This window comes from Schistocerca piceifrons, chromosome 2 (genome assembly GCF_021461385.2).
Source record: "Schistocerca piceifrons isolate TAMUIC-IGC-003096 chromosome 2, iqSchPice1.1, whole genome shotgun sequence".
NCBI lineage: Eukaryota > Metazoa > Arthropoda > Insecta > Orthoptera > Acrididae > Schistocerca > Schistocerca piceifrons.
In genome coordinates, this window is record NC_060139.1 from 763,807,904 (window position 1) to 763,835,486 (window position 27,583).

The window sequence follows — 27,583 nt, forward strand, 5'->3', positions numbered from 1 at the left end:
AATCACTAACACTGAAGTTACTGCTATAAAACGTTTTGGAAACTTTACAACAGTATTTGCCTTGTTCATAATTCTTTTTAACATTGGCAGTGGCAAGTCATAAAGAGCTAAAAAGGCGTTTTACACAAAACATGTATTAGTACGGTACGGTGCCTCGAAGTTAAGGAGTACTCTTTAGCTAAAGTGAGAAACTGCGTAACTAAACTCACCCGCAATCGGTGCTCACACATCTTACTTAGTTTACTTACTAGCGGTTCCACCTGCCGTACAGCCCTGCACTCTTTATTTTACTCACTTCAATATCATCCTAAAACTAACAGATGGCATCCAGCATGCCTGGCCACAAACCCCGAGAACCAGCGGTTTAGTTTTCTTTTACTCTGCAGCCAAGTATGCATGTCCAGTAGTGCATAGATCATGACATTTTAAACGGATGTAGACTTCAATGAGACCTGCCGTTTATCCACCGACTGCCTAAGACAAATGTCGTTAGAAAAGGTATACGTCCTATTGACCTTATAACTCCCCTAACATTCGGCGTGATATTGTGACCCTTAAGGAAAAGCTACAACATCTCCTCTTAGCTATGTGACCACCAATTCAGCCTCAAGTCGAGGAAATGCTTGTTAACATCAGCCAGAGATCTGACTGAGTCAGCCAGCAGATCGAGGTAGAACTTTAGCGACCACGCAACAACCATCTGCTGCGCTGGGTGGCACCATCCAGAGAAATCGAAACCGACGCAAAGTGGCATTTTCGACATAGGTACGCCAAACACGTAAGAGCAGATAGACGCAGAACTGAAACAATAATGTAGGACTTCAAGTGCAGTTACATGTGAACGTTGAGAAGAATAGATAATAGTGCCTTCCATGAAATGTCCATTATGTCCGGCAGCATGCTTTTTAAAGACCTGTTGGTAGCTACGCCACATGTGAGTGACAAAGTCAGATTCTGACAGACAATATTATACAAGAGATTTAGTTATGTCTTTGTATTATTTTTTGCACTCTATGTAGTACGTTTTATTTTTATAAATATATAGCACAGAAAGTTTCATTTCATTTCAACATTGTCATCTTCACCATCATCTTCACCTTGAGGAATCAGACGAGAAGCCTGTTCCTCTTTGTGTGTCAGCCTTGGGATTTCCAAGACTTCTTTTTCCATGTGGGACGTGCAGTGGTAATCACCGCTCTGCCATACTTTCCATATGGTCGTCTCATTTCAAATTATTTCTCTACCTTAAAATGTCCGGGGTACACTGCGGTAGAGAGGCACAGGAACTGCCATAGTTTGATAAAATTTGATTTCAGTTTCCTTCTTCACCTTATTTTTTAAAGAACATTTACAGCGACACACATAAACGGGAACTTCCAAGATTTTATTGACAACTTGATCGTCTGTCTAACTTATTTCATTTCCAGAATAGCTGTAACTATTTACTTGTGCTATTATTTTGCCACAAATAATAAATTGTTATCTTATATGACGGATTGTTATGAATGACATTACTATTTCTTGTCAGTTGAGGTCTTCATGTTATATAATTGGAAAACTTAGGATATAGATAGTGGTTTGTAGTTTATCGTAATCTTTTTTCTGATTGGTTTGATGAAATTCGTCAGCCCTCAGTATTTCAGTATTCCACTTTTTAAGACGTTGTTTCTTCTGGACTATTTTCTTCAGTTTTCTCTTTATCACTCTTAAATTGTGTTCTTAGTCTACACGTACCCTGAGTGCACGTTGTAATCCAATATATGGTTTTGGAATCTCTAACCATGTCGTAATCTAACTGGAATATTTTCGACCGCAAGCCTTTTCCAAGTGTACCTGCTTCTCGTGCGATTTTTGAACAATGTATTCAGTGTTAACAGCAGAAATTGATTGCAAAACTAATTCTTACTCTTACTAGCTAGCCCATATTCGCCTGTGACACTGTTTCCGAAGCATACCACTACCAAGCGTCTCAATCAGCCATGCTTCTTAGATTTACGGCTTCCCTTAGCTACTGATTTGCGTATTCATATCTACATACAGATCTCCAAACTTTCCCTCTTCTGCCTACGATGTCGGCCAATACAGGGCCAATAACAATAAAAAACGCTCATCACTGAGTAACCACTCAAATTATCAAAAATGGCTCTGAGCGCTGTTGGACTTAACTTCTGAGGTCATCAGTCCCCTAGAACTTAGAACTACTTAAACCTGACTAACCTAAGGACGTCACACACATCCATGCCCGAGGCAGGATTCGAACCTGCGACCGTAGCGGTCGCTCGGTTCCAGACTATAGCGCCTAGAAAAGCTCGGCCACCCCAGCCGGCCTCAAATTATCATCGGTCTGTTAGAAATAGGGAAGAAGTACACACAGGACTTTAAGTTTTACTTATATCGGTTTTATACAGCTGGTGTCTAACAACCCTGGAATATATCCTACGGGATATTATCTAATAAGCTGTGTGTCAGATTTCTTCATTCTCGACGATTCGGTTCCATAAAGTAATATTGCTTTTTTCGATAATATTTCCCGTGTGCTTACGTTACTTTCCCTAGACTTAATTAATTTCTATGCAAATTTTCCCCGTTCACATTAATGTGAATTAGCTTTGCTCTGCTTTTTTCTAGGCCTGGCTCATTCACCAATTATAATTTGTACAATTTGACAAGCGTCTTTTTGGTGTACTCAATTTTATTATAACAGCCCACCACGTGTTGGTTTGACTCTTAACGTCGATAATTTACCGAATGCTGGGACTCTGCGATTATCCATCTACATTACGAAAATACGATTGTGCGAACTTATCAATTTTTTTGGTGTTGTTGAATTCCTACACTATCGGTATTTCTGTGTATCTACCGCTACAAAAGAAGTTCTTTGTATTCTTGAAGTGAAGCCGGAAGTTGCGAATAAAGCGCCTTGTAACAATTATATGGTTTGTGGAAACACCTCATCATTTTTTAATATTTTAACTGTCGTAATTTTTATGATTTGAATTGTTATTAAGTGCTTTTATTTTTATTCACAATGCCTGAGCTGTGGATTCCATCTCCATAAAGTTCTTTGTATATATAGGGTGTTGCTTTTAAGTTGTGACAACTAAATACCTCGCAAAAAACGGCGTTCTGGGTGAAAAGTTAATATTATTATAAGTTCCCGCAACTGTCCACGTCATAACGTTCCTCCTGAATGGGCTGGGTCAGCTTTTATATTTTCAAATAGGACCCCCATTTTTATTGCATGTTCGGGTTCTACGCCAAAATACGTCTCGTTTGCTCAAGCGATTGTTTTTAATTCGTAGTAGGTGTTGCGATTCGACCAATATCAAATGAGTTTGATTTTGAAATTAAAAACCGACGTATTTCATTTCACATTTCATTTACTATGTTATTGTTAACCTTTGTGTTATAACGGTTGATATTTAAGTTCTAAATTTACTTTAGTGTTGCAAATTTAATTGTATATTACAATATTGTTATCCGCTTCAATGCCCGATTAGAGTGTACGTTTGGAGTGATCCAGGAACAGCTACGTAAATGTAATAGGTCTCTGCTTCCCTCGGAATTGTTGATATTGGTGAGTCCTCTTGCCTCTAACCATTGGGGTGCTCGATTTCGGTGATTACCTTTGCCTCTCATACGCGCATACTGAAATACACGGTAGATATCACGAGAAATATGCAATAGCGGGCTGACGTTAGTGTAAACTCAAGTTGCGCTCAGTAGCACCTACTTGCTATAACATATTGTGTTGTAATGGCGTTTACGGGCGAAAAAGAGGATATTTGGAGCAGTGTGAGTTTTCATTTGTGATTGGTGACTGCGTACAGAGTTATGCCAAAATATTCAGTTTATTCAGGGATTTTTTTAGAGTAAGTCTTAAGCGAGAAACAATGGTTTGCCGGGCAGTCTCCAGGTGTAGCCTATTAACCACAGAAGACAAATAACTGCATTTGGAATTAAGTTTCCTAAATTTCCTAAAAACACAGATACAAAACGAAAAAGGGCGAACGTTCGTAAACATGCAGATTCCTTTTCAGTTGAAAATAATCATTTCTTCTCAATACGTTTTGCTGATTTGTATTATAAAAGGGGTTTGAAAAATGATTTTGAATATTCCTTCGAAACGCAAGTTGAAGACTGACGCTGCTCGAACACTAAATCTACCATTCTCGGTACTGATTTAGGGCATAATAATGAGTCTAATAATGAGAGAAATATTTGGACACAAAAACGAATCTATCGTAAAGAAATGGAAAACCAGCTAATGAAAAAATTAGTAGTATACAAAACTTTTGTTCTGAAAACAAACACTACTGTGAATGCGACGGTACGTGCTTATGTCAACAATTATAAATTGTGGAAACTTGAGCTTGATAATAATGTACTAAAGCCTGGAAAATCTCTGTTGAATTCAAACTTTGGTATGATTTAAACACGTGTGGGCCTTGTGCCTATAAGCTTCAATGCAGTGCACGAGGCAGAAGGTTCGCGGTGACGTCAGACTCGTCATCACACTTAAGCGTGAGCGCTACCGTGCATGCTGGTATCCGTGGTCTCACCACTGGTGTGGTTGACTTTGGTGATCCCCTTTGCCTCTCACCATAGGAGTGTTCTGTTTCGGTGAGTACCAGTAGTAGGTGCTGTCATCAGCACTTCATGGACATTTTACCTTATTACTATGGTTGTGGTTTGCATTCGGCTGGCGGCCGCGTAGCCACAAGCGCGAGATTTAAGGCTGTATGAAGGAAATACACATCGAAGTCATTCACCACGATGGTAGGGTCCGAGGGCGCCCAAGGAATTCAAGTGTTGATATGGTTTGGGGACACATAACAATCCTCTTCATAGGGAATAAAGAACTACTTCCGATGTAAGCTCATTTACTAGAAATTTCGTGTTTGCGCATATTATTTGTACTGTTCAAAAACATCTGCAACGCTCGAGTAATGTTTAAACACCAGTATCAACGACTAGAACACAAAGATTTAAATCTACATCGTAAATTTAATGTAGAACCAAATGCGTTGGTTCTTAATTCAGTCTGGAACCGCGTGACCGCTACGGTTGCAGGTTCGAATGCTGCCTCGGGCATGGATGTGTGTGATGTCCTTAGGTTAGTTAGGTTAAAATAGTTCTAAGTTCTAGGGGACTGATGACCACAGATTTTAAGTTCCACAGCGCTCAGAGCCATTTGAATCATTTTGAATCTTAATTCTAAAAACAGATTTATTTAATATTTCTCGATTACAGCACCATCTACCACGAATGGAAAAAAATGGTTTCAGCTAACCTCACGTATTTTTACCATATAATCCGAATTTACAATAACAGCGTATGGTTTCCTTTTCAGAATACAAAGTTGACGTCGCCCACGCATAATTAGTGGTTAGGAATTACCCAGTTGTATCAGAAACAAATTGTAACGTAGCAACTGTGGTATGGAGTAATTTATAAACGTATTCTCCTTTGTTTTCCTTTTACTTATATTTGGTAATAATAGGAAAAATAGAATGTTTCACTTAAATTTAAAGAGAAGGATTTCACCCCACCCATAAGGCGATTTGAGATAAATGATTTACTTTGTACTCAAAGTAGGAGGGAGCATTTGAAGTGACCCTAAGTAGGCGGACGTCAAAGTTACGTGCGGAAGGTTGTAAATGGCGCATAGCGAGAAGGTGAGAGTCAAGTAGCAAACAAAATGTTATGTGATAGAAAATTGTTTTGTATGCTGAGAAGTGTCTTAGTAGCGCGTAGAAAAACGGCTGAGTAAGCAGGCAAGGATTAGAGCGGGAATACAGAAAATGTCTAGATTGTTGTACAAGGATCTTCGCATGGGTAGACCTTACAGTCAGCTTAAGAGCGCGCGCAGCCGCTATGTGGAAAGAGAATATCCGTACTAGCTTGCTATGCAATAGATCGAGGTTTCGCACAAATACGTAAAAGAGTCTCTGAAGTTCTTAATATTTCAGACTTATAACTACATATTTTAGTTCTGATTTGAACACGGTAACAGAGGACAATACCTAATGGATCAGATTAGTTTCTCTCAAGTAACGAGTTTCCACTTATTTTCAAAAGCTTATGATCTACCGGTTCTGATACCTGATACCTGAAACCAAGCAAGATACTCGAACACGGTATCAACTCACCATACTGGTAACGGAAAGCCTATCATAGTGGACGCCGAAGAAACGACACCATTTTCAATCAAGTGGTGGGAGTAAGGTACCTCGTAGCTGTGACAAACTACAGCTCGACAAAATTCGAGCTTATCGTACGTCTTTGACTCCGTTATTTGCTAAACTGCTCCATGAAGTTAGGTTCGCAATGGTTCTATACTACTCATGTACCTGTGTTAGCTCCGCATAACCATTCAAACTTGCGATATACTCATTTTCGTACATTGAGGAGCACAGAAGGGAAATTCGAGGATCGGAAAGACTACATAACATTGAATAAATGAAGAGATCAGTTCATTATCTCTCCATAATCATTCATTGTCTAATTAAATATGCAGAAGGAAAGTCAGCGTTACACTTATGCAACTTGTATCAAAAGGATGATAATGAAATAGTACATGTGGTCCTATATCACATTGTCCACTGACCTGTACTTAATCGCGGCTACTTTTTTTTCGTAGTACTCAGCTACATCAATTTAAAAGGGAAAAACATATAACTGAGTCTACATTTATGTTTTGCAAGCCACATTTTGGTGTGTGGTGAGGAGTACTATCCATACTGTTGTAATTTCTTTCCCTTCCTCCTGTCGCAGTCGGAAATGGCCGAGGGAAAAGAGATTGTTAGTAAGCCTCCACCTGAGCTTAAGTCTCTCTAATTTTACCTTCGTGATCTTTTCGCCAGATATGCAGAGGAACTCATATATTGATTGACCCTTGTAGGAAAGCACGCGCTCTGAATTTTAACTGTAAATCAAGGCGTGATTCATAACGCCTCTCTTGCAGCGTCTATCATTGGAGTTCAAAGAGTACCTCCGTGGCGCTTTCGAGTTCATTAACCAAACACGCTTCTCTGTTTCCTCTATCAATCATACACGGTACGGATACAAAACTGACAATCAATATTCAAGAATTTTTAGAAGAAACATTTTGTAAGCTACCTCCTTCGTGGATAGACTACACATCCTGACTATTCTACCAGTAAGTCTACCAGTAAGTGTGGCATTTGCCTGATCTGCTATCAGCTATTGTAAGAGTCGCACTTTAAATCACTCCATAAAGTAATGCACTGGTGCAGATTGAATCCTCTTCGGTATGGACAAGTATGCGGTCCTCTAAATGGAGTTGTTTGGAGAAAATAAGTACTTTATTGCTGATTAGAATCACAATGGAAATCTCCAGGGTGGTTATAGATTTTCCATATGCGCGTCCCATGGACGAAAGGGGTGGTTCAGGGGTGGTCCTCCAGAAATTTATACGATTTTAAAGAAATAATGATATTTTGTGGGCGATGGCTTAATAGTACAGCAAAGGGCAGATACATATCTCAAGAGAGGCAAAAAATGGTTCAAATGGTTCTGAGCACTAGAACTTAGAACTACTTAAACCTAACTAACCTAAGGACATCACACACATCCATGCCCGAGGCAGGATTCGAACCTGCGACCGTAGCGGTCACGCGGTTCCAAACCGAAGCGCTTAGAACCACACGGACACCAAGAGAGGCAAAGAAATAAGCTGTAGCAGAGCTGAACTCAAGGGGCTTAAATCGTCTGCCCTGGAGGAAATCCAGAACTCAGTAGAGACAGTGGCGGCGCACGGCATAAAGCGTTTACTCTGTAAAAGGTTCACATCACAAAACAGCGAGGTCCAGAAGCAACTTTCTACAGGCAGACGGGAGAGGCAGTCTCTTATCTCCCAACTTAATTATTAAAGAAATCTTTCTCAGCTCTATTATTACACATTTATTGTTTTACGACATGGATTATTCATAGAACATCTTCAGGTTGGCAAGTTGCGCTAAACGCGTGGCTCAAATTGTCTGCTTGTCTTATGTAATGTTAAAGACTAAATCCAAAAACACTGACCATAAACATTCTATCGACCACCTTGCGAAAGTATTTCAGGAAGCTACAGCATGGAGCTTGTCTCATGACTTTGGCATAACTCGGCAACCTGAAGAAATTCTACAAATGAAACTGATCGTAACACCATAAATGTGTAATAATAAAGCTGAGCTGGATTTCATTAACCATTGTTTTTAGTATCAGCTTCAGCTGTACTGGTGAATACGATCAAGATCATTTTCTCTCCCAAGGATTCTGGTTGGTTACTCAAAGTACGTTGGATTATGTAACGTCTTAGTACACTCCTGTACTGCCTTTCGACCTTGATCTGTCAATTCAGTATGGATATAGTGGCATGCGTACCTGATTGGAACTACTGGGTACTGAATGCAAAAACCTAAGCGAGATATAAAGATAAGAAAAATTATTAATGTACTAGTCGTTTCACGCCTTCGTCTGCATACGCATTCGACACATGTATTGAACACATCTCCTCTTCTTCCCCTTCCTCCTGCTCTCTATGCCGACTTCTCCGTCCCTCTGTATGACCACCTCATCATGCCACCTATGTTTCTCTATTTCCCCCTCGTTACTCTTCTCTTTCTCCATCTCTCTCTCTCTCTCTCTCTCTCTCTGTACATTTCTGCCAACCCCTGACCATATCTTCCCTCCCTTTCACTCTGACTATATCCTCCTATGCTTCCAATTCCCTTTCCACATGTCCACTATCCCTCTACGTTTTCCACCTGCCTCATGCCATTCCATCCTCCCCATTTCTCTGTCCATTTCCTCCTCCCCCTCGTTCTGTCCATCTCCTTCTCTGTCTCAACCTGTCTCCAGCCATTATCATTAGCTTGTGTAGCCCCTGCAATACCGTTCAATAAAGCAGGCCAGTACTACTCCCACAACTCACGCAGGGCACATAGGTTGCCATGCAAAGCATGTTGATACAACTTGAACACAGGAACCATGTAGGGCAGCCAACAAGTCGCGGCCAATATGGAGGCTGCTGAGCAAAGTTGGTTGATTTGGCACTCTGATACTGTTCCCACACGACAGGCCCTTCGTGCACGGGAGCCTACAAGCCACTGGCTGGGAATATACGGTTTTGGCCATCTCCGCTGCTATTGGAAGTTATAAAGAACACAGTGATGATATTCGTGAGGCCTGCTGTTTCTACGACAGATTTAGTTAAGACAGATCCAAGTGTTTTCGGAGAAGATCCCAGATATTGACATATACACACGATGCACATAGTGTCCAGCGTGCAACTGAAAGATGGGGTGCAATTACAATAACTGACACCATACAGAAATATGGAATAGCGCTTCCCTGCCAAAGGGATATTTAAAGGACATTTGTTTCGTGTTCCGGATTGGTAAAAAAAAGCAGCTGACAGCTGGTCACGCGGCGGTGGTGCTGCCACGGCGTGCCGTACCTGAAGAGCGCCTCAGCCTGCGGCAGCCAGGGCGGCTCCTGGGGTTGGCGGCGGCCCTGCGGCTGCCTCCGAACGACCTTGGTCCGCTGCGTCTGCGCATGCGCCTGCGCCTGCAGGTGGTCCAGCAGCAGCGGCCGACGGCCGCGCATCGCCAGCTCGCCGTCCAGGTCCACCGTGCTCACCGATGCCGGCGTCCACTGCAGCAGCGTATCCAGCGCCGTCCCAGATTTCCACTGGCTCACCAGCAGCTGCCGCACTGACTGCGCCGACAAAGGGTGCCGTTAGCTGCTAGTCACACTGAACGCGGGACAAATGCAGCTTGAAATATCCATTCATTCATTCACAAATCGTGTTCTGTAAATCATACCGTGAAGTACAATCTTCAGGGACATTCGACGAGTGAAAATATGTATTGACAGACAAAAGAAATTTCCGGTCGCTTCGTCTGTACATTACCAACAAATTATTGACGGTTTATTTATCGTACAACAGCTATTTGTGTATCAAGGTCCGATCTGTCGCGAAATGGAAGCCACAATGAGAATACGATGAAGCTTTGCACAGCTATGTTGGGCGGAGTCTCTAGTATTCCCATAGATCGCATCACGGTTCTCTTGGAAACATAAGGAATTTGGAAAGGAGATAAGGAATTTGTACTGTCTATAATAAAACATACAGTCACAAAAGGAATTAGGAAAGGATTTCAGGAATTTTTACTGTCTGTAATACAACATACAGTCACCAGTAATCCTTATTTTACAATTGTTATTGCCTACTTTGGCCCATATAAACAGGTATTCGTCAGCATTCAGTTTCTTCTTTCTTCTTGTAGACAAAGAGCTTGTGTGGAAGCAATGTACGATAGGGAACCATAGATAATAGGCCTGTACTCTCCCCTATACTCTACGATTTCCACGTGTTAACGTACCACTGCAATGCCTGTGCGACGCGGTCATCGTCGCCGTTGGCGGCGCAGTGTTCCTTTGAAAGCAAGAGACGTTGACCTCGATGGCCAATTCAATAAGCAGCGTCTCATTGATGGTCCAAATGTCTTTCGTGGACTGAGAATGCAGTTCACATATGATGTTAGTGCTGTTTTTGGAAGCAGTGCATCTTTGACCTTGGCTGTGTTATGGGGGAAGCATGCAGATTATGGAGGTCTTGAAGCTTTCCCTGAAGCAAACATTTTGGCCTCAAAGACGTCGAGTATAGCGGAGAGTGCAGGCCTACTAGCTAAGGTTCCCTACGGCATATTGGTTCCAGACAAGCCCTTAACTTTGTTTAGGAGAAGCCAGTGAGCACGTAAAGATGCCTAGAAAGCAGTACCTCCGGCCAAATATGAGGGTCTGCTGAGGGAGTTCGCCAATTTCATGCATTTCCATATTAACGACAAGTAGCGGTGGCACACTGTAGGGGCAATGAAGATGCTCCTGCAGCATTTCCGATAGGAAGTGTTTCATCACCCACCTTACAGCCCGGACTCGGCTCTTCCTGACTTTCATTTCTGCTCAAGTGAACCGCTGGCTGTGAAAAGAATGTTTTATCAAAGACAACTCGCAGCAAATTAGCGTAGAGAATTGGTGGAAAACACAGGCAGTTACCGTCTATGACGGGGGTACTGGGAAGTTGGTACAGTGCTACGAAAGTGTCTAAGTCAGAGCGGCGACTTTGTAGAGAGCAGCTAGAGGGTCCAGCTAACTGTTGCAAATAAAACAGTTTTGCTTTTCAATGTCGCTACCATTTCGCGACCGAATGGAACTTTATTAGCCAGATATCCCTCGTATATGATTCAATGGGCACTGAAACTACTCCATCAGAGGAACTTAGTAAAACGTAGGTGACGTTTTATGCATATTAGCTGTAATACAGATGTATAACGTCCACTACAATGAGCAGCAAAAAGTAAAACCATAAAATCGACAATAAATTACCGTAATTTTTAAATCTGGAATACAGGTAGTAATTACACTACCGGCCATTAAAATTGCTACACCACGAAGATGACGTGCTACAGAAGCGAAATTTAACCGACAGGAAGAAGAGGCTATGATACGCAAATGATTAGCTTTTCAGAGCATTCACACAAGGTTGGCGCCGGTGGCGACACGTATAACGTGCTGACATGAGGAAAGTTTCCAACCGATTTCTCATACACAAACAGCAGTTGACGGCGTTGCATGGTGAAACGTTGTTGTCATGCCTCGTGAGAGGAGGAGAAATGCGTACCACCACGTTTCCGACTTTGATAAAGGTCGGATTGTAGCCTATCGCGATTGCGGTTTATCGTATCGCGACACTGCTGCTCCCGTTGGTCTAGATCCAATGACTGTTAGCAGAATATGGAATCGGTCGGTTCAGGAGGGTAATACGGAGCGCCGTGCTGGATACCAACGGCCTCGTATCACTAGCAGTAGAGATGACAGGCATCTTATCCGCATGGCTGTAACGGATCGTGCAGCCACGTCTCGATCCCCGAGTAAACAGATGGGGACGTTTCCAAGACAACAACCATCTGCACGAACAGTTCGACGACGTTTGCAGCAGCATGGACTATCAGCTCGGATACCATGGCTGCGGTTACCCTTGACGCTGCATCACAGACAGGAGCGCCTGCGATGGTGTACTCAACGACGAACCTGGGAGCACGAATGGAAAAACGTCATTTTTTCGAAGGAATCCAGGTTCTGCTTACAGCATCATGATGGTCGCATCCGTGTTTGGCGACATCGCGGTGAACGCACATTGGAAGCGTGTATTAGTCATCACCATACTGGCGTATCACCCGGAGTGATGGTACGGGTTGCCATTGGTTACACGTCTCGGTCACCTCTTGTTCGCATTGACAGAACTTTGAACAGTTGACGTTACATTTCAGATGTGTTACTACCTATGGCTCTACCCTTCATTCGATCCCTGCGAAACCCTAAATTTCAGCAGGATAATGAACGACCGCATGTTGCAGTCCTGTAAGGGCGTTTCTGGATACAGAAAATGTTCGACTGCTGCCCTGGCCAGCACAGTCTCCAGATCTCTCACCAATTAAAAACGTCTGGTCAATGGTCGCCGAGCAACTGGTTCGTCACAATACGCCAGCCAATGCTCTTGATGAACTGTGGTATCATGCTGAAGTTGCATGGGCAGCTGTACCTGTACACGCCATTCAAGCTCTGTTTGACTCAATGCCCAGGCGTATCAAGGCTGTTATTACGGCCAGAGGTGGTTGTTGTGGGTACTGATTCCTCAGGATCTATGCATCCAAATTGCGTGAAAATGTAATCACATGTGAGTTCTAGTGTAAGATATTTATCTAATGAATGCCTGCTTATAATCTGCATTTCTTCTTGGTGTAGCAATTTTAATGGCCAGTAGTGCAAAGGCCCAATCAAGATGTAGTAGGGGTCAGTGAAGTGAAGTGGAAGGAAGACAAGGATTTCTGGTCAGATGAGTATCGGGTAATATCAACATTAGCAGAAAATGGTATAACAGGTGTAGGATTCGTTATGAAAAGGAAGGTAGGGCAGAGGGTGTGTTACTGTGAACAGTTCAGTGACCAGGTTGTTCTAATCAGAATCGACAGCAGACCAACACCGACAACGATAGTTCAGGTATACATGCCGACGTCGCAAGCTGAAGATGAACAGATAGGATATTGAAAGGGTAATGCAGTATGTAAAGGGGGACGAAAATCTAATAGTCATGGGCGACTGGAATGCAGTTGTTGGGGAAGGAGTAGAAGAAAAGGTTACAGGAGAATATGGGCTTGGGACAAGGAATGAAAGAGGAGAAAGACTAATTGAGTTCTGTAACAAGTTTCAGCTAGTAATAGCGAATACCCTGTTCAAGAATCACAAGAGGAGGAGGTATACTTGGAAAAGGCCGGGAGATACGGGAAGATTTCAATTAGATTACATCATGGTCAGACAGAGATTCCGAAATCAGATACTAGATTGTAAGGCGTACCCAGGAGCAGATATAGACTCAGATCACAATATAGTAGTGATGAAGAGTAGGCTGAAGTTCAAGACATTAGTCAGGAAGAGTCAATACGCAAAGAAGTGGGATACGGAAGTACTAAGGAATGACGAGATAAGTTTGAAGTTCTCTAACGCTATAGATACAGCAATACGGAATAGCGCAGTAGGCAGTAAAGTTGAAGAGGAATGGACATCTCTAAAAAGGGCCATCACAGAAGTTGGGAAGGAAAACATAAGTACAAAGAAGGTAGCTGCGAAGAAACCATGGGTAACAGCAGAAATACTTCAGTTGATTGACGAAAGGAGGAAGTACAAACACGTTCCGGGAAAATCAGGAATACAGAAATACAAGTCGTTGAGAAATGAAATAAATAGGAAGTGCAGGGAAGCTAGGACGAAATGGCTGCAGGAAAAATGTGAAGACATCGAAAAAGTTATGATTGTCGGAAGGACAGACTCAACATACAGGAAAGTCAAAACAACCTTTGGTGACAATAAAAGCAACGGTGGTAACATTAAGAGTGCAACGGGAATTCCACTGTTAATTGCAGAGGAGAGAGAGGGTGAAGATATGTCTGATGTGATAGAAGAAGAAACAGGAGTCGATTTAGAAGAGATAGGGAATCCAGTATTAGAATCGGAATTTAAAAGAGGTTTGGAGGACTTACGGTCAAATAAGGCAGAAGGGATAGATAACATTCCATCAGAATTTCTAAAATCACTGGGGGAAGTGGCAGCAAAACGACTATTCACGTTGGTGTGTAGAATATATGAGTCTGGCGATTTACCATCTGACTTTCGGAAAAGCATCATCCACACAATTTCGAAGACGGCAAGAGCTGACAAGTGCGAGAATTATCGCACAATCAGCTTAACAGCTCATGCATCAAAGCTGCTTACAAGAATAATATACAGAAGAATGGAAAAGAAAATTGAGAATGCGCTAGGTGACGATCAGTTTGGCTTTAGGAAAAGTAAAGGGACGAGAGAGGCAATTCTGACGTTACGGCTAATAATGGAAGCAAGGCTAAAGAAAAATAAGACACTTTCATAGGGTTTGTCGATCTGGAAAAAGCGTTCGACAATATGGTGCAAGCTGTTCGAGATTCTGAAAAAAGTAGGGGTAAGCTATAGGGAGAGACGGGTCATATACAATATGTACAACAACCAGGAGGGAATAATAAGAGTGGACGATCAAGAACGAAGTTCTCGTATTAAGAAGGGTGTAAGACAAGGCTGTAGCCTTTCGCCCCAACTCTTATATCTGTACATCGAGGAAGCAATGATGGAAATGAAAGAAAGGTTCAGGAGTCGAATTAAAATACAAGGTGAAAGGATATCAATGATACGATTCGCTGATGACATTGTTATCCTGAGTGAAAGTGAAGAAGAATTAAATGATCTGCTGAATGGAATGAACAGTCTAATGAGTACACAGTATGGTTTGAGAGTAAATCGGAGAAATACGAAGGTAATGAGAAGTAGTAGAAATGAGAACAGCGAGAAACTTAACATCAGGATTGATGGTCACGAAGTTAATGAAGTTAAGGAATTCTGCTACCTAGGCAGTAAAATAACCAACGACGGACGGAGCAAGGAGGACGTCAAAAGCAGACTCGCTATGGCAAAAAAGGCATTTCTGGCCAAGAGAAGTCTACTAATATCAAATACCGGCCTTAATTTGAGGAAATAATTTGTGAGGATGTACGTCTCTAGTACAGCATTGTATGGTAGTGAAACATGGACTGTGGGAAAACCGAAACAGAAGAGAATCGAAGCATTTGAGATGTGGTGCTATAGAAGAATGTTGAAAATTAGGTGGACTGATAAGGTAAGGAATGAGGAGGTTCTACGCAGAATCGGAGAAGAAAGGAATATGTGGAAAACACTGATAAGGAGAAGGGACAGGATGATAGGACATCTGCTAAGACATGAGGGAATGACTTCCATGGTACTAGAGGGAGCTGTAGAGGGCAAAAACTGTAGAGGAAGACAGAGATTGGAATACATCAAGCAAATAATTGAGGACGTAGGTTGCAAGTGCTACTCTGAGAAGAAGAGGTTAGCACAGGAAAGGAATTCGTGGCGGGCCGCATCAAACCAGTCAGTAGACTGATGACCAAAAAAAAAAGTGTAAAATAATTTTAAAAACAGATCTCTACAGAATACTTCAAAATTTAAACGTGTAAAATACAGTCATCTGACAACATCTGAAGGAAATAGTAGCTTACAGAGAAGTGCTTTGAGGAAACTACGCTGTCAACCGAAATGAGTGACTGGCGTCATGTATATAGAGGCCAGTCCCCTGTTGGGCGTATAATTAACATTCCTTTAATTTACGTCTATGGTCACAAATTTTTGTTAACAGATTACCGGTTTCGGTCGATAATGCCCATCATCAGATCTGTTTTATAAAAACAAAATCCTAATGTTCTGCAGCCATAGTGGCATCGTCAAATGATAAATGCAGAATCAGCACCAGCATGACTGTTGGTTAGAAGGTTTTAAATTGACCCCACTTTTAATGAGTCCTTTTAGTGCAATTGCTGCTAGCTATTAATTGGCATATTACTTTCTGACAGTATATACCGTAAGGCTTCGATGCTTTCCCTGTTGACTAGTAACGAGAGCTTGTAAATAGGAGTGGCACATGTGTATGTTCTTTTAACTGATGACTATGGCTCGTTGTTCCATGTTGCCACTTGTATTTCCCCACTAAATTTGAAACTTGTTTGCCTCTCATTTAAAATTAAACTTTCATTGCACTTTACGGTTTATGTAATAATTTTATATCGCATCTTCCACTCAGTTTTACAGCAGTTCTATACTGACCTTTTCAATACTCTCCTTTACTACGTACAATGCACTTTTAACTTATTTCGTGTATTTTTGTGTAATTTATAGGTCTGTTCTTTTTAAATGTAAACCACTAATTCGGCCTGGCTCGTGTCCCCGCTTTCTTCTCTCCATCAATAGATAGCAGCAGTTTTGCCACCCTGGTTTATCAGCTTGCCTCCTCGTTCGCATCCGCTTCTTCCTGTTGTGCGCTCGTAGGTAGCACACCTCGCCTGGTACAAGTCCACCGCGGCCCTCAGGGGCCACAGCACAGTGTAAGTGTCCTGATTTTATTTGCATCTTTCCCGACCCAGGCAGTCGCCTGTAGTGCTGTCTAGTGTCACTTTCGCATTGACATAGGTTTCACAGCACCTAGCTCGACCGGCGGTTTCTAAATGTTTTTGAAAAGTTTTTAAAACTTTTCTATGAAATATTTTGTTTTTGTGTGTATTGCGGCGTGTTAAAACTACGTCTCGTCTCTTGTTATTTCCAGTACGATACCTGAAGGTGGTCTTACAAGAACCCGAAACCGGCCGTGTAATAATAAAAGAAATTTACAACTGAAGCGGTATTTTCCACCTCTGGTATCTTGTGTTTATAAATGTTACTTTTAAGAGGAAAAATGGGACAGATGCGGGGTCTGCTGTACTGCAGAAGGTGGGGTTCTAGCTCGCTGCACTGTGTGCTCGTCTGGTTGTTGACAGCGCTCTGCGGGCCTCTCGCCCTGACCACACAGGCAGCCAGCAGGCAGCGTGTGCACTCGTAGTGTTCACTAGCAGCTGCAAATGTCAAGTGGAGTGGAATGCGTTTCTAAAATGTCAAAAGTATTTAAATATACAACCCGTGAAAACTCACTGCGGTCTGTTAACTGTTTATAATGACCTTCCGTTTAACATAAATCTGTAATTCATCGTAGATGTCAATGTTTTTCTTAATAGCAATGTTAATGAAATGTCATGCACTAATATCCGATTGTATAATATCGTCTCTCGAATGATCATAGTACTGGAGTGAAAAGATTCTTTTTATTCAGCTTATATATTCTCCGCTGATAGTGCTGCCACAAGCCGTTCGTGAATGGTTACTGCTCGTGAAACGGAATATGAACAGCTGCTCGTAGATGCATGACTGCTAGGCGATCAGCCTTTATATGTACGACGCCTCTCATTCACATCCATTACCAATGTGTGACCTGAAGCATCCTCACAGGCTAATACTGTATGCTGGAATGGGTTCGTATCTGGGACATTTAATCTCGCGGAAGTCTCAAACCAGCGCAAACCCGCTACAAAGTAGTAATTCATTCCGGAAGTTCGTATTTTCTCCAAGTACTTGCGGGTAAAGTGCAGATTTTTTCATCTGGTAAGACATCGCGAACTATAAACGTTTTGATTTTGACGTAATCTGTATCACTTTTACCTTTTAAACTTACTTTAATAGATGTCTAACTTGTAGATGGAACTTGCCGTTGGTGGGGAGGCTTGCGTGCCTCAACGATACAGGTAGCCGTGCCGTAGGTGCAACCACAACGGAGGGGTATCTGTTGAGAGGCCAGACAAACGTGTGGTTCCTCAAGAACGGCAGCAGCCTTTTCAGTAGTTGCAGGGGCAACAGTCTGGATCTGGCCTTGTGACACTAACCAAAACGGTCTTGCTGTGCTGGTACTGCGAACGGCTGAAAGCAAGGGGAAACTACAGACGTAATTTTTCCCGAGGGCATGCAGCTTTACTGTATGATTAAATGATGATGGCATCCTCTTGGGTAAAATATTCCGGAGGTAAAGTAGTCCCCCATTCGGATCTCCGGGTGGGGACTACTCAAGAGAACGTAGTTATCAGGAGCAAGAAAACTGGTTTTCTACGGATCGGAGCGTGGAATGTCAGATCCCTTAATCGGGCAGCTAGGTTAGAAAATTTAAATACGGAAATGGATAGGTAAAGTTAGATATAGTGGGAATTAGTGAAGTTCGGTGGCAGGAGGAACAAGACTTAGTTTAACATTAGGATAATTTTTCCGTCTCTACAGTTTCTTTGTTTAGTATTACCATTTACTTACAGTTTCATCATCCAATAGGGCTATGGCTATTTGACATCAGTATGTCAGACAAATATTTAAAAGACATACTAATTAAATATTCATGAAAACTGTCTGACTGTGGTATTTTTTTCAATAATAGAAAGCACCATGAAAAACAAACGCTACACTGTTTTAAGAACATGCAAAATCCAGTCCAACGCAGTTCTAGCGAAATTATAATAAATAAGCAGATAAAAGAATAGAAATATAAATCTGTAGTTTCGATTTTGTACTCTCATGAAACCATAACTTATAAATGGCTAACACAAGTGCTGTACTTCGAAAACATTTGTCTCCCGTTCCGTCAATCATTTTAAAAGTTTTGTCTAGCCGCGACCAGGCAGTAGATGCAAACTATGCCGACACGATGACATACCTAGTAAGCCGCTGGGCGGTATTGTTTACATTTCGTTAAAACATTCCTGAAAGACGGGGATTGCGACATACGTCAAGGCCGAGGCCCATAGAACCGCTAGCGCTGCAACACAGTAAGACCAAGAGTGAGGCATCATTTTGTAACTCTGAGCACTTGTGTGCTACCGACAAACTCACACGTTGCAAATTTTACCGTGCCTAACAACCCGTGCTCCGTGAACAGCGAGCTAGGGAAAGCTGATATGGTAAGTATATGACAAACCGACTCGTCTTCCCACCCCCACCCCCCCCCAGGTAGGTAGATCAGGTAACTAACGAGTGGGTAGTGAACAGAATTGGAGAGAAAAGAAATTTGTGGCACAACCTAACTAGAAGAAGGAATCAGTTGATGGGGCACAGTCTGTGCCATGAAGGGGTCATCAATATAGTATTGGAAGTTTGGGCGGTATAAATAGCAGAGGGAGACCAAGAGATGAATACAGTAAGCAGATGCGGAAGGATGTTAGTTACAGTAGTTTTTTGGAGATGAAAATGCTTGCACAGCATAGAGGAGCATGGACAAGTGCACCAAACCAGTCTTTGGACTGAAGATCACATTAATAAAATGATTATGTTTCGTTTGTGCGGCGCTCAACTGCGCCGCCATCAGCACCCGTACAAAGTCCCAATTTTTACCCAGTCGAATTTTTTACACAGTCCCCGGTCAGAGATAATCCCCAATCCGACCGGGAATCGAACCCGGGACTCCGTGATCCATAGGCAGCAACACTAGCGACTAGAGCACGAGATGCGGTCACAACAACAATAAGGACATAAATAATCTAGCTTGGGGGTCAAGGCATTCAGTCGTGCAGCCTTTCTATCTGAGTCTTGAACCGGAGACAGTGACAGGCTTTTGAGTTTGAGGGTAACCACCGCAAATCGTTGGTGATCATCTGCTGACTGGCTGGCAGCTGGTTAACTCGACAGGTTTCGGCACGGGGATCACCATACCTACGAGTGTGTGTGATTGCCCGACTGTAACGTACGACGGGAGGAGAATGTGAATATTGCGCTTTCAGTTCTATTGTTGTTGGTTGGTGCTCACTTATACGTCACAGAGAGTGAAACACATTCATGTTGTGTTTGAACTGTAGTGTATAGGAAATGTTTTCTTTATTGTTTCATGATGTTGTTGCCACTTTCAGAGAAGCATCTGTTCTGTAGAAAATGCTCTTGATTTGTAATTAATTGTTTATGATTCTATTGATGAGACTGTGTTTTTATGAAAATACTTAAGATTTTAATGAATGCTTGTATAAAATTAGCTCACACCTGCACAGCTGCCAACCTATAGTTCCCTACACTGAAATTTTGTAGTACAGCATTCTACTATGTTTCCTCCCCAGAACCGTCCAGCCTCCAAGGAGAAACAGGAGCGATACGTAACTGGACAGCAGGCCGCGACGATCTTGAGGAGGTCGCGCTGCCAGGCGACGACGGCGGTCTCGGAGCGCGGCGTGAGGAAGATGAGCCAGGCGTCCCTCCAGCAGGTGGCGGCGCCGTCGCCCGTGCCCGGCAGCAGCCCGCCGCTCGCCACGCCCAGGGCGCGCAGCTGCAGCTCCTCACACAGCCGTGCCCCTGCGCAGGCCACGCTCTAAGCCTCTCAGTGTCCAAACGGAGTAGCCAGCTGAATACTGAAATACATGTCAGTATGGACACCTTGACAATAGTAACTAACAAAATTTCTCAAATTATTGTGTATTTCAAAGTCTACGATGAATCGTACCACTGACTCATTGTAGTTTCACCGATGAGTTTGAAAAAATCTGCACGAAATTATCTGTGTCATCTTCTGTTAGTAAACATGTGCCCTCACGAGGAAGACATAGGAAAGGGGTTAACAATCAAATTTGGACCACGCATAAAGGGTGCTCGGAAAATCCAGTAACAAACTTCCAGGACTTCTATAGGGGAGTGCGTAGGTAATATTTTGAATAATGATCCACATACGGAAACGTACCGTTCCCTACTATAGCCGTTTGAAAACATGTTTGCTAGGTAGTATAACACCCCAAAGACCCCCTTAATGTCAATTAAGACAGAATATCATAATATGAAGTAGGGAAGAGTTATCTTGGAAAATACGACACCTTTGCCGATAAGCTAACACCAAGAAGTTTTGATAACAACAACATTATACATCACTGAGAGTTTTTGTTATGAAAATAGGAGGAAGAAACCTCAGATTTAATTAATGGACAAATATCCAAGTGCAATTAATATCTTGAAAGCTAAGCCCAAGGTGATGTTAGTCAGAGATAACTGTTATGTGGAAGAGAGTTGTAAGCGCAACGAAAAAATTAAGTATGCCTACAATACTATTTCACAGAAGAAGTCGCTTGCTGACTCTCGTCCTGTAAGGACATGCGAGAACAATTCTTGTCTTAGTTATTGAGAGTACGGAACGCGACGAGATTGTCTTGCGTTCAGAAGTGTTTCTTGCGTGACGTGATTCACGAACTTCGAAAACTGATTTTCTAAGCACAGACAGGAACTGATAGACGCTTATAACCGTGCATAACGGGTTAATTTAACTTTATTGACGAAACTAGTGAATATTGGACATGACTTTCAAATAGTTGGAATTAAAAGAAGAGTGAATTATATATCAAAGGATTACACTCAATTAGTCTCGAGTAGGACACAATTACACGACTTCACGAAGATAATACAATTGCGCTGAAAAGTCAAGTTGTCGTAATTGTCAAGAAACTTAATTTTAATAGAACTGACTTTACCATCCAATTGCGTGTGCGTGTGGTGCGAAATTTATAAAGTATTTAGTGGTCAAGGAACAATAAACTGTTCGTCCGAAGTGAAATATCAAGCGTGGACTACATTATTAAGTGATTTAGTCAATGATAGTTAACCAACGACTGTTCAGCAAGGACAATTAAATCTGAATATCAAAACTCCTACTTCATTAATTGAAAAGAGAACTTTTGAACTTTTTTTTTTTTTTACCATTACGGCGTAGGTTCACTCAGACGTGATCAAAGAGTATCTGTGGATCTCGCTTCATACAGGTTCAACAACTCCATAGCAACGAGCCAACAACGTACGAGAAGACTGATAATAACAATGTTTCCCCGCAATTGGTGGTGTGTACGACGCGGATAAGACAAGATTTAACAACTACTGCATATCCGCGCAATGAATCATTCATCTTAAATCAGAAGAAGCATCCATCGTACGAGTTCGCATTTCTGTCTCCCGTTCACCAACGGGGACCTACGTCATCACGCATCGTGTCTCAACTCCACTGCGAGAGCTGTGGCAGCAGCAGCTCTACGGCGTCGACAATATCAGCACGCGGTTGCAGTGCGGGGACGCCACACAGTAGGTACGCAACAAGGTTGTCATAGTGGCGGGTAGATTCGTCTGATCGGCTGATTTCATTTGACGCCTATGACTGGTTCGAACCTCGTTCAGGTGTCTGTAATTGTTAGAGTAACATGGTTGAGTACTCGTTTGCATGACGAAGTTCACGGTAATGGAAGAGCTGCTCGTCGCATTTATCAAGATATTCTCCAGAGCGTTTGGCTCTACCGCATACCCTTTTCGCCACAATTACACAACGGCTTCGAGAAAGTGTACCTTCGCCGTCAGCAGACGTGACCGCGGTGCTCCAAGGAGACGTCGGACACCCAAATTGCAAGAGGTAATACTGCACCACGTTGAATAACACCCGTCGACGAGTACACAAGGTTCTTCGGCTATTAATGAGTGGAACTGTAAAACAAGTGATGGATTGCCAAGCCTAACCAATTACTTCCAAAAGTGGTTGCTTTGCCAACACGTTTTCAAGCGGTTGTAGCACGAAAACGGTACGTATCCCGACATAGGATAGAATTCAGAATATTATCTACCCATTCTCCACTACAGGTCGTAGAAGCTTGTACCGTGAATTTCCAATCACCCTGTATAAAGACAAGATATAAAAAGCATCTCTTACGAAAGAAAGGAGTGACTGTACATATTTATACGTTTGCCGAATATTTACTGATTGATAACCATACACTCCTACCCCCATGAACCACGGACCTTGCCGTTGGTGGGGAGGCTTGCGTGCCTCAGCGATACAGATGGCCGTACCGTAGGTGCAACCACAACGGAGGGGTATCTGTTGAGAGGCCAGACAAACGTGTGGTTCCTGAAGAGGGGCAGCAGCCTTTTCAGTAGTTTCAGGGGCAACAGTCTGGATGATTGACTGATCTGGCCTTGCAACACTAACCAAAACGGCCTTGCTGTCCTGGTACTGCGAACGGCTGAAAGCACGAGGTCACCATAGCTGTAATTTTTCCCGAGGGCATGCACCTTTACTGTATGGTTAAATGATGATGGCGTCCTCTTGGGTAAAATATTCCGGAGGTAAAATAATCCCCCATTCGGATCTCCGGGCGGGGACTACTCAAGAGGTTGTCGTTATCAGGAGAAAGAAAACTGGCGTTCTACGGATCGGAGCGTGGAATGTCAGATCCCTTAATCGGGCAGGTAGATTAGAAAATTTAAAAAGGGAAATGGGTAGGTTGAAGTTAGATATAGTGGGAATTAGTGAAGTTCGGTGGCAGGAGGAACAAGACTTTTGGTCAGGTGAATACAGGGTTATAAATACAAAATCAAATAGGGGTAATACAGGAGTCGGTTTAATAATGAATAAAAAAATAAAGGTGCGGGTAAGCCACTACAAACATCATAGTGAACGCGTTATTGTGACCAAGATAGACACGAAGCCCACGCCTACTACAGTAGTACAAGTTTATATGCCAACTAGCTCTGCAGATGATGAAGAAATTGATGAAATGTATGATCAGATAAAAGAAATTATTCAGGTAGTGAAGGGAGACGAAAATTTTGTAGTCATGGGTGACTGGAATTCAACAGTAGGAAAAGGAAGAGAAGGAAACGTAGTAGGAGAATATGGATTAGTGCTAAGAAATGAAAGAGGAAGCCGTCTGGTAGAATTTTGCACAGAGCGTAACTTAATCATTGCTAACACTTGGTTCAAGAATCATGAAAGAAAGTCGTATACATGGAAGGAGCCTGGAGATACTAGAAGGTTTCAGATAGATTATATAATGGTAAGACAGAGATTTAGGAACCAGGTTTTAAATTGTAAGACATTTCCAGGGGCAAATGTGGACTCTGACCGCAATCTATCGTTTATGAACTGTAGATTAAAACTGAAGAAACTGCAAACAGGTAGGAATTTAAGGAGATGGGACCTGGAGAAACTGAAAGAACCAGAGGTTGTACAGAGTTTCAGTGAGAGCATAAGGAAACCATTGGCAGAAATGGGGGGAAGAAATACAGTAGAAGAAGAATGGGTTGCTTTGAGGAATGAAATAGTGAAGGCGGCAGAGGATCAAGTAGGGAAAAAGACGAGGGTAGTAGAAATCCTTGGGTAACAGAAGGGATACTGAATTTAATTGATGAAAGGAGAAAATATAAAAATGTAGATAATGAAGCAGGCAAAAAGGAATACAAACGTCTCAATAATGAGATCGACAGGAAGTGCAAAATGGCTAAGCATGGATGGCTAGAGGACAAATGTAAGGAAGTAGAGTCTTATCTCACTAGGGGTAAGATAGATACTGCCCACAGGATAATTAAAGACACCTTTGGAGAAAAGAGAGCCACTTGTATGAATATCAAGAGCTCAGATGGAAATCCAGTTCTAAGCAAAACAAGGGAAAGCAGATAGGTGGAAGGAGTATATAGAGGGCCTATATAGGGGCGATGTTCTTGAGGACAATATTATGGGAATGGAAGAGGATGTAGATGGAGATGAAATGGGAGATACGATACTGCGTGAAGAGTTTGACAGAGCACTGAAAGACCTGAGTCGAAACAAGGCCCCAGGAGTATACAACATTCCATTAGAACTACTGACGGCCTTGGGAGAGTCCTGACAAAACTCTACCATCTGGTGAGCAAGATTTACGAGATAGGCCAAGATCTACGAGACAGGCGAAATACGCTCAGACTTCAAGAAGAATATAATAATTCCGATCCCAAAGAAACAGGTGTTGACAGATGTGAAAATTATCGAACTATCAGTTTAATAAGTCACAGCTGCAAAATACTAACGTGAATTCTTTACAGACGAATGGAAAAACTGGTAGAAGCCGACCTTGGCGAAGATCAGTTTGGATTCCGCAGGAATGTTGGAGCATGTGAGGCAATACTGACCCTACGACTTATCTTAGAAAATAGGTTAAGGAAAGGCAAACCTACATTTCTAGCATTTGTAGACTTAGAGAAAGCTTTTGACAATGTTGACTGGAATACTCTCTTTCAAATTCTAAAGTAGGCAGGGGTGACATACAGGGAGCGAAAGGCTATTTACAACTTGTACAGAAACCAGATGGCAGTTATAAGAGTCGAGGGGCATGAAAGGGAAGCAGCGGTTGGGAAGGGAGTGGGACAGGATTGTAGCCTGTCCCCGATGTTATTCAATCTGTATACTGAGCAAGCAGTAAAGGGAACCAAAGAAAAATTCGGAGTAGGTATTAAAGTCCATGGAGAAGAAATAAAAACGTTGAGGTTCGCCGATGACACTGTAATTCTGTCAGAGACAGCAAAGGACTTGGAAGAGCAGTTGAACGGAATGGATAGTGTCTTGAAAGGAGGGTATAAGATGAACATCAACAAAAGCAAATCGAGGATAATGGAATGCAGTCTAATTAAGTCGGGTGATGCTGAGGGAATTTGATTAGGAAATGAGACACTTAAAGTAGTAAAGGAGTTTTGCTGTTTGGGGAGCAAAATAACTGATGATGGTCGAAGTAGAGAGGATATAAAATGTGGACTGGCAATGGCAAGGAAAGCGTTTCTGAAGAAGAGAAATTTGTTAACATCGAGTATAGATTTAAATGTCAGGAAGTCGTTTCTGAAAGTATCTGTATGGAGTGTAGCCATGTATGGAAGTGAAACATGGACTATAAATAGTTTGGACAGGAAGAGAATAGAAGCTTTCGAAATGTGGTGATACAGAAGAATGCTGAAGATTCGATGGGTAGATCACATAACTAATGAGGAGGTATTGAATATAATTGGGGATAAGAGGAGTTTGTGGCACAACTTGACAAGAAGAAGGGATCGGTTGGTAGTACAGTCGTGGACAAAACGAGCGAGACCACTCGCCTTTTCGTTATGCTGATCCGCACAGCTTTAAAGATTGCTACACAGCATAACAGGCAAGGCGACGAAGTGCTACCAACTTAATATGGGAGTTCGCTCAGCTGATGTGCTGAGATAGCTATCACTGGAGAAACTCGCGCTTGTAAGACGCCACAGCATCGTCTGGCACCACTTCGTGGGAAACGAAATATCTCAAGTATAAGCCAATGTGTTGTATTGGCGTATCTGTGACTATGACTTGGATCTAAAATGTGGTTATGGAAAGTATGTATGCTCAGATTGCGAATCTAGCATCATGAATAAAGATAAGGGGAAATGAATTAGGCGTCCTTTCTCTTCCGTAAATCAAATATATTTTAATTATTCTTTCTTAAATAAACTGCGCAGAAAATCATTCAGCAGAAGTGAATAAATTTTTAGCAACACCAGATGATATTAGCAGCTTGCAGGCGCGGGTTAGCCGTGCCCTCAATGGCGTCATATCGCTGACCGCGCGGTTCCTTGCGCCGTCAGTTCGAATCCTTCCCCGGGTATGGATGTGTGTTAGGTTAGGTAGGTTTAAGTAGTTCTACATCTAGGGGACTGATGACCTAAGCAGTTTGGTGGCATAGTTCTTAGAGCCATTTTTTGACCTTTCGCGTAAATTTTCTTTACATAAACGGCCGTATGTTTAGACTGCGTTGACATAGCTCACTTTGTTACACTACCAAGGGGCCGTATACCGCAGGAAGTGCGATACATTTCCGCTTATTATGTCCACCCGTACTCGAGGTAAACGGGTTTTAAGGGTTGGGTAGGCAGATAGACGGTCAAGAAAGTGAGACTACTAGGGTTCCATTTTTACCTATTTACGTGACGAAATCCTAGCAACGAAAATAGCTACCATTGTTACTGAAGATGAGGGCCGCATAATAATTTCACTTACTCTTTATTGGAAAAGTTGCAGTTGCAGTCGATACATCAGCATATTAATCGTAGCTACGCTGTAGATCCAAATCACCTTTACAGGAATGCAAATAAAATCCATTCGCCTATACACGTGGTAATTCAGATCCCACTATTAATGCCACCGCGTTTTAGATGTGCGAGCATTCCCATTGCTAGCTACCTTAAGGAACACTTCGGCTAATGAACGTTTTCTGGCTGTGGCACGTCTAATGGAGAATTCGAAACATTGTTGAATACGTTTGGCAGTTACGTCGCCGTTTATTTCCTAGGGTGATGCAGAATTATCCTACTAAATTTACTCACTAATAACAGTTTTTTTCTCATTTCGATAAACATCTCGAATGATTGTCACATAAGCGGTTACATAAAGGTAGGCAGTTCATGTTTTTGAGTCCAGAAAGCTCTATGCCACAGAAACTGCTGATCATTTTGACATTTTCATTGCGAAATTGCCGGCTTATTCATGTCTGGAGTAATAATAGAGGGCCATTTGCCTCGGTTGTCTGCTAGCGTAGTGAAAGGTGTTTGCTACTGCAAGGGAGGTCTGGTTTGTTTTCGGTTCTAATCTCGATGGATGCAGATAGACTATCAGTAAAGGAATTTTAAGAATTTCTCGCGCCCCCCAATACGTTTTATTGCTACCTTTATTCTGTACTGGCGCCCTGTGGATGTCGATATGAAACTCTTGTAGAATTTCATACTTGTTACGGCCTACTTTTTCCGC

The 27,583-nt window shown here is 42.3% G+C and overlaps 1 protein-coding gene across 1 annotated transcript in view; it reads right to left on the reverse strand.

Annotated features, from left to right (window-relative positions):
* LOC124775838 overlaps window positions 1-27,583 on the reverse strand; it is a 134,719-nt gene that overhangs the window by 105,352 nt on the left and 1,784 nt on the right. The window contains exons 2-3 of the mRNA XM_047250673.1: window positions 20,156-20,346; window positions 9,467-9,726 (exon numbers count right to left, since the gene is read on the reverse strand). Coding sequence (XP_047106629.1) covers window positions 9,467-9,726; window positions 20,156-20,346 — 451 coding nt within the window. The remainder of the gene's footprint in view (window positions 1-9,466; window positions 9,727-20,155; window positions 20,347-27,583) is intronic.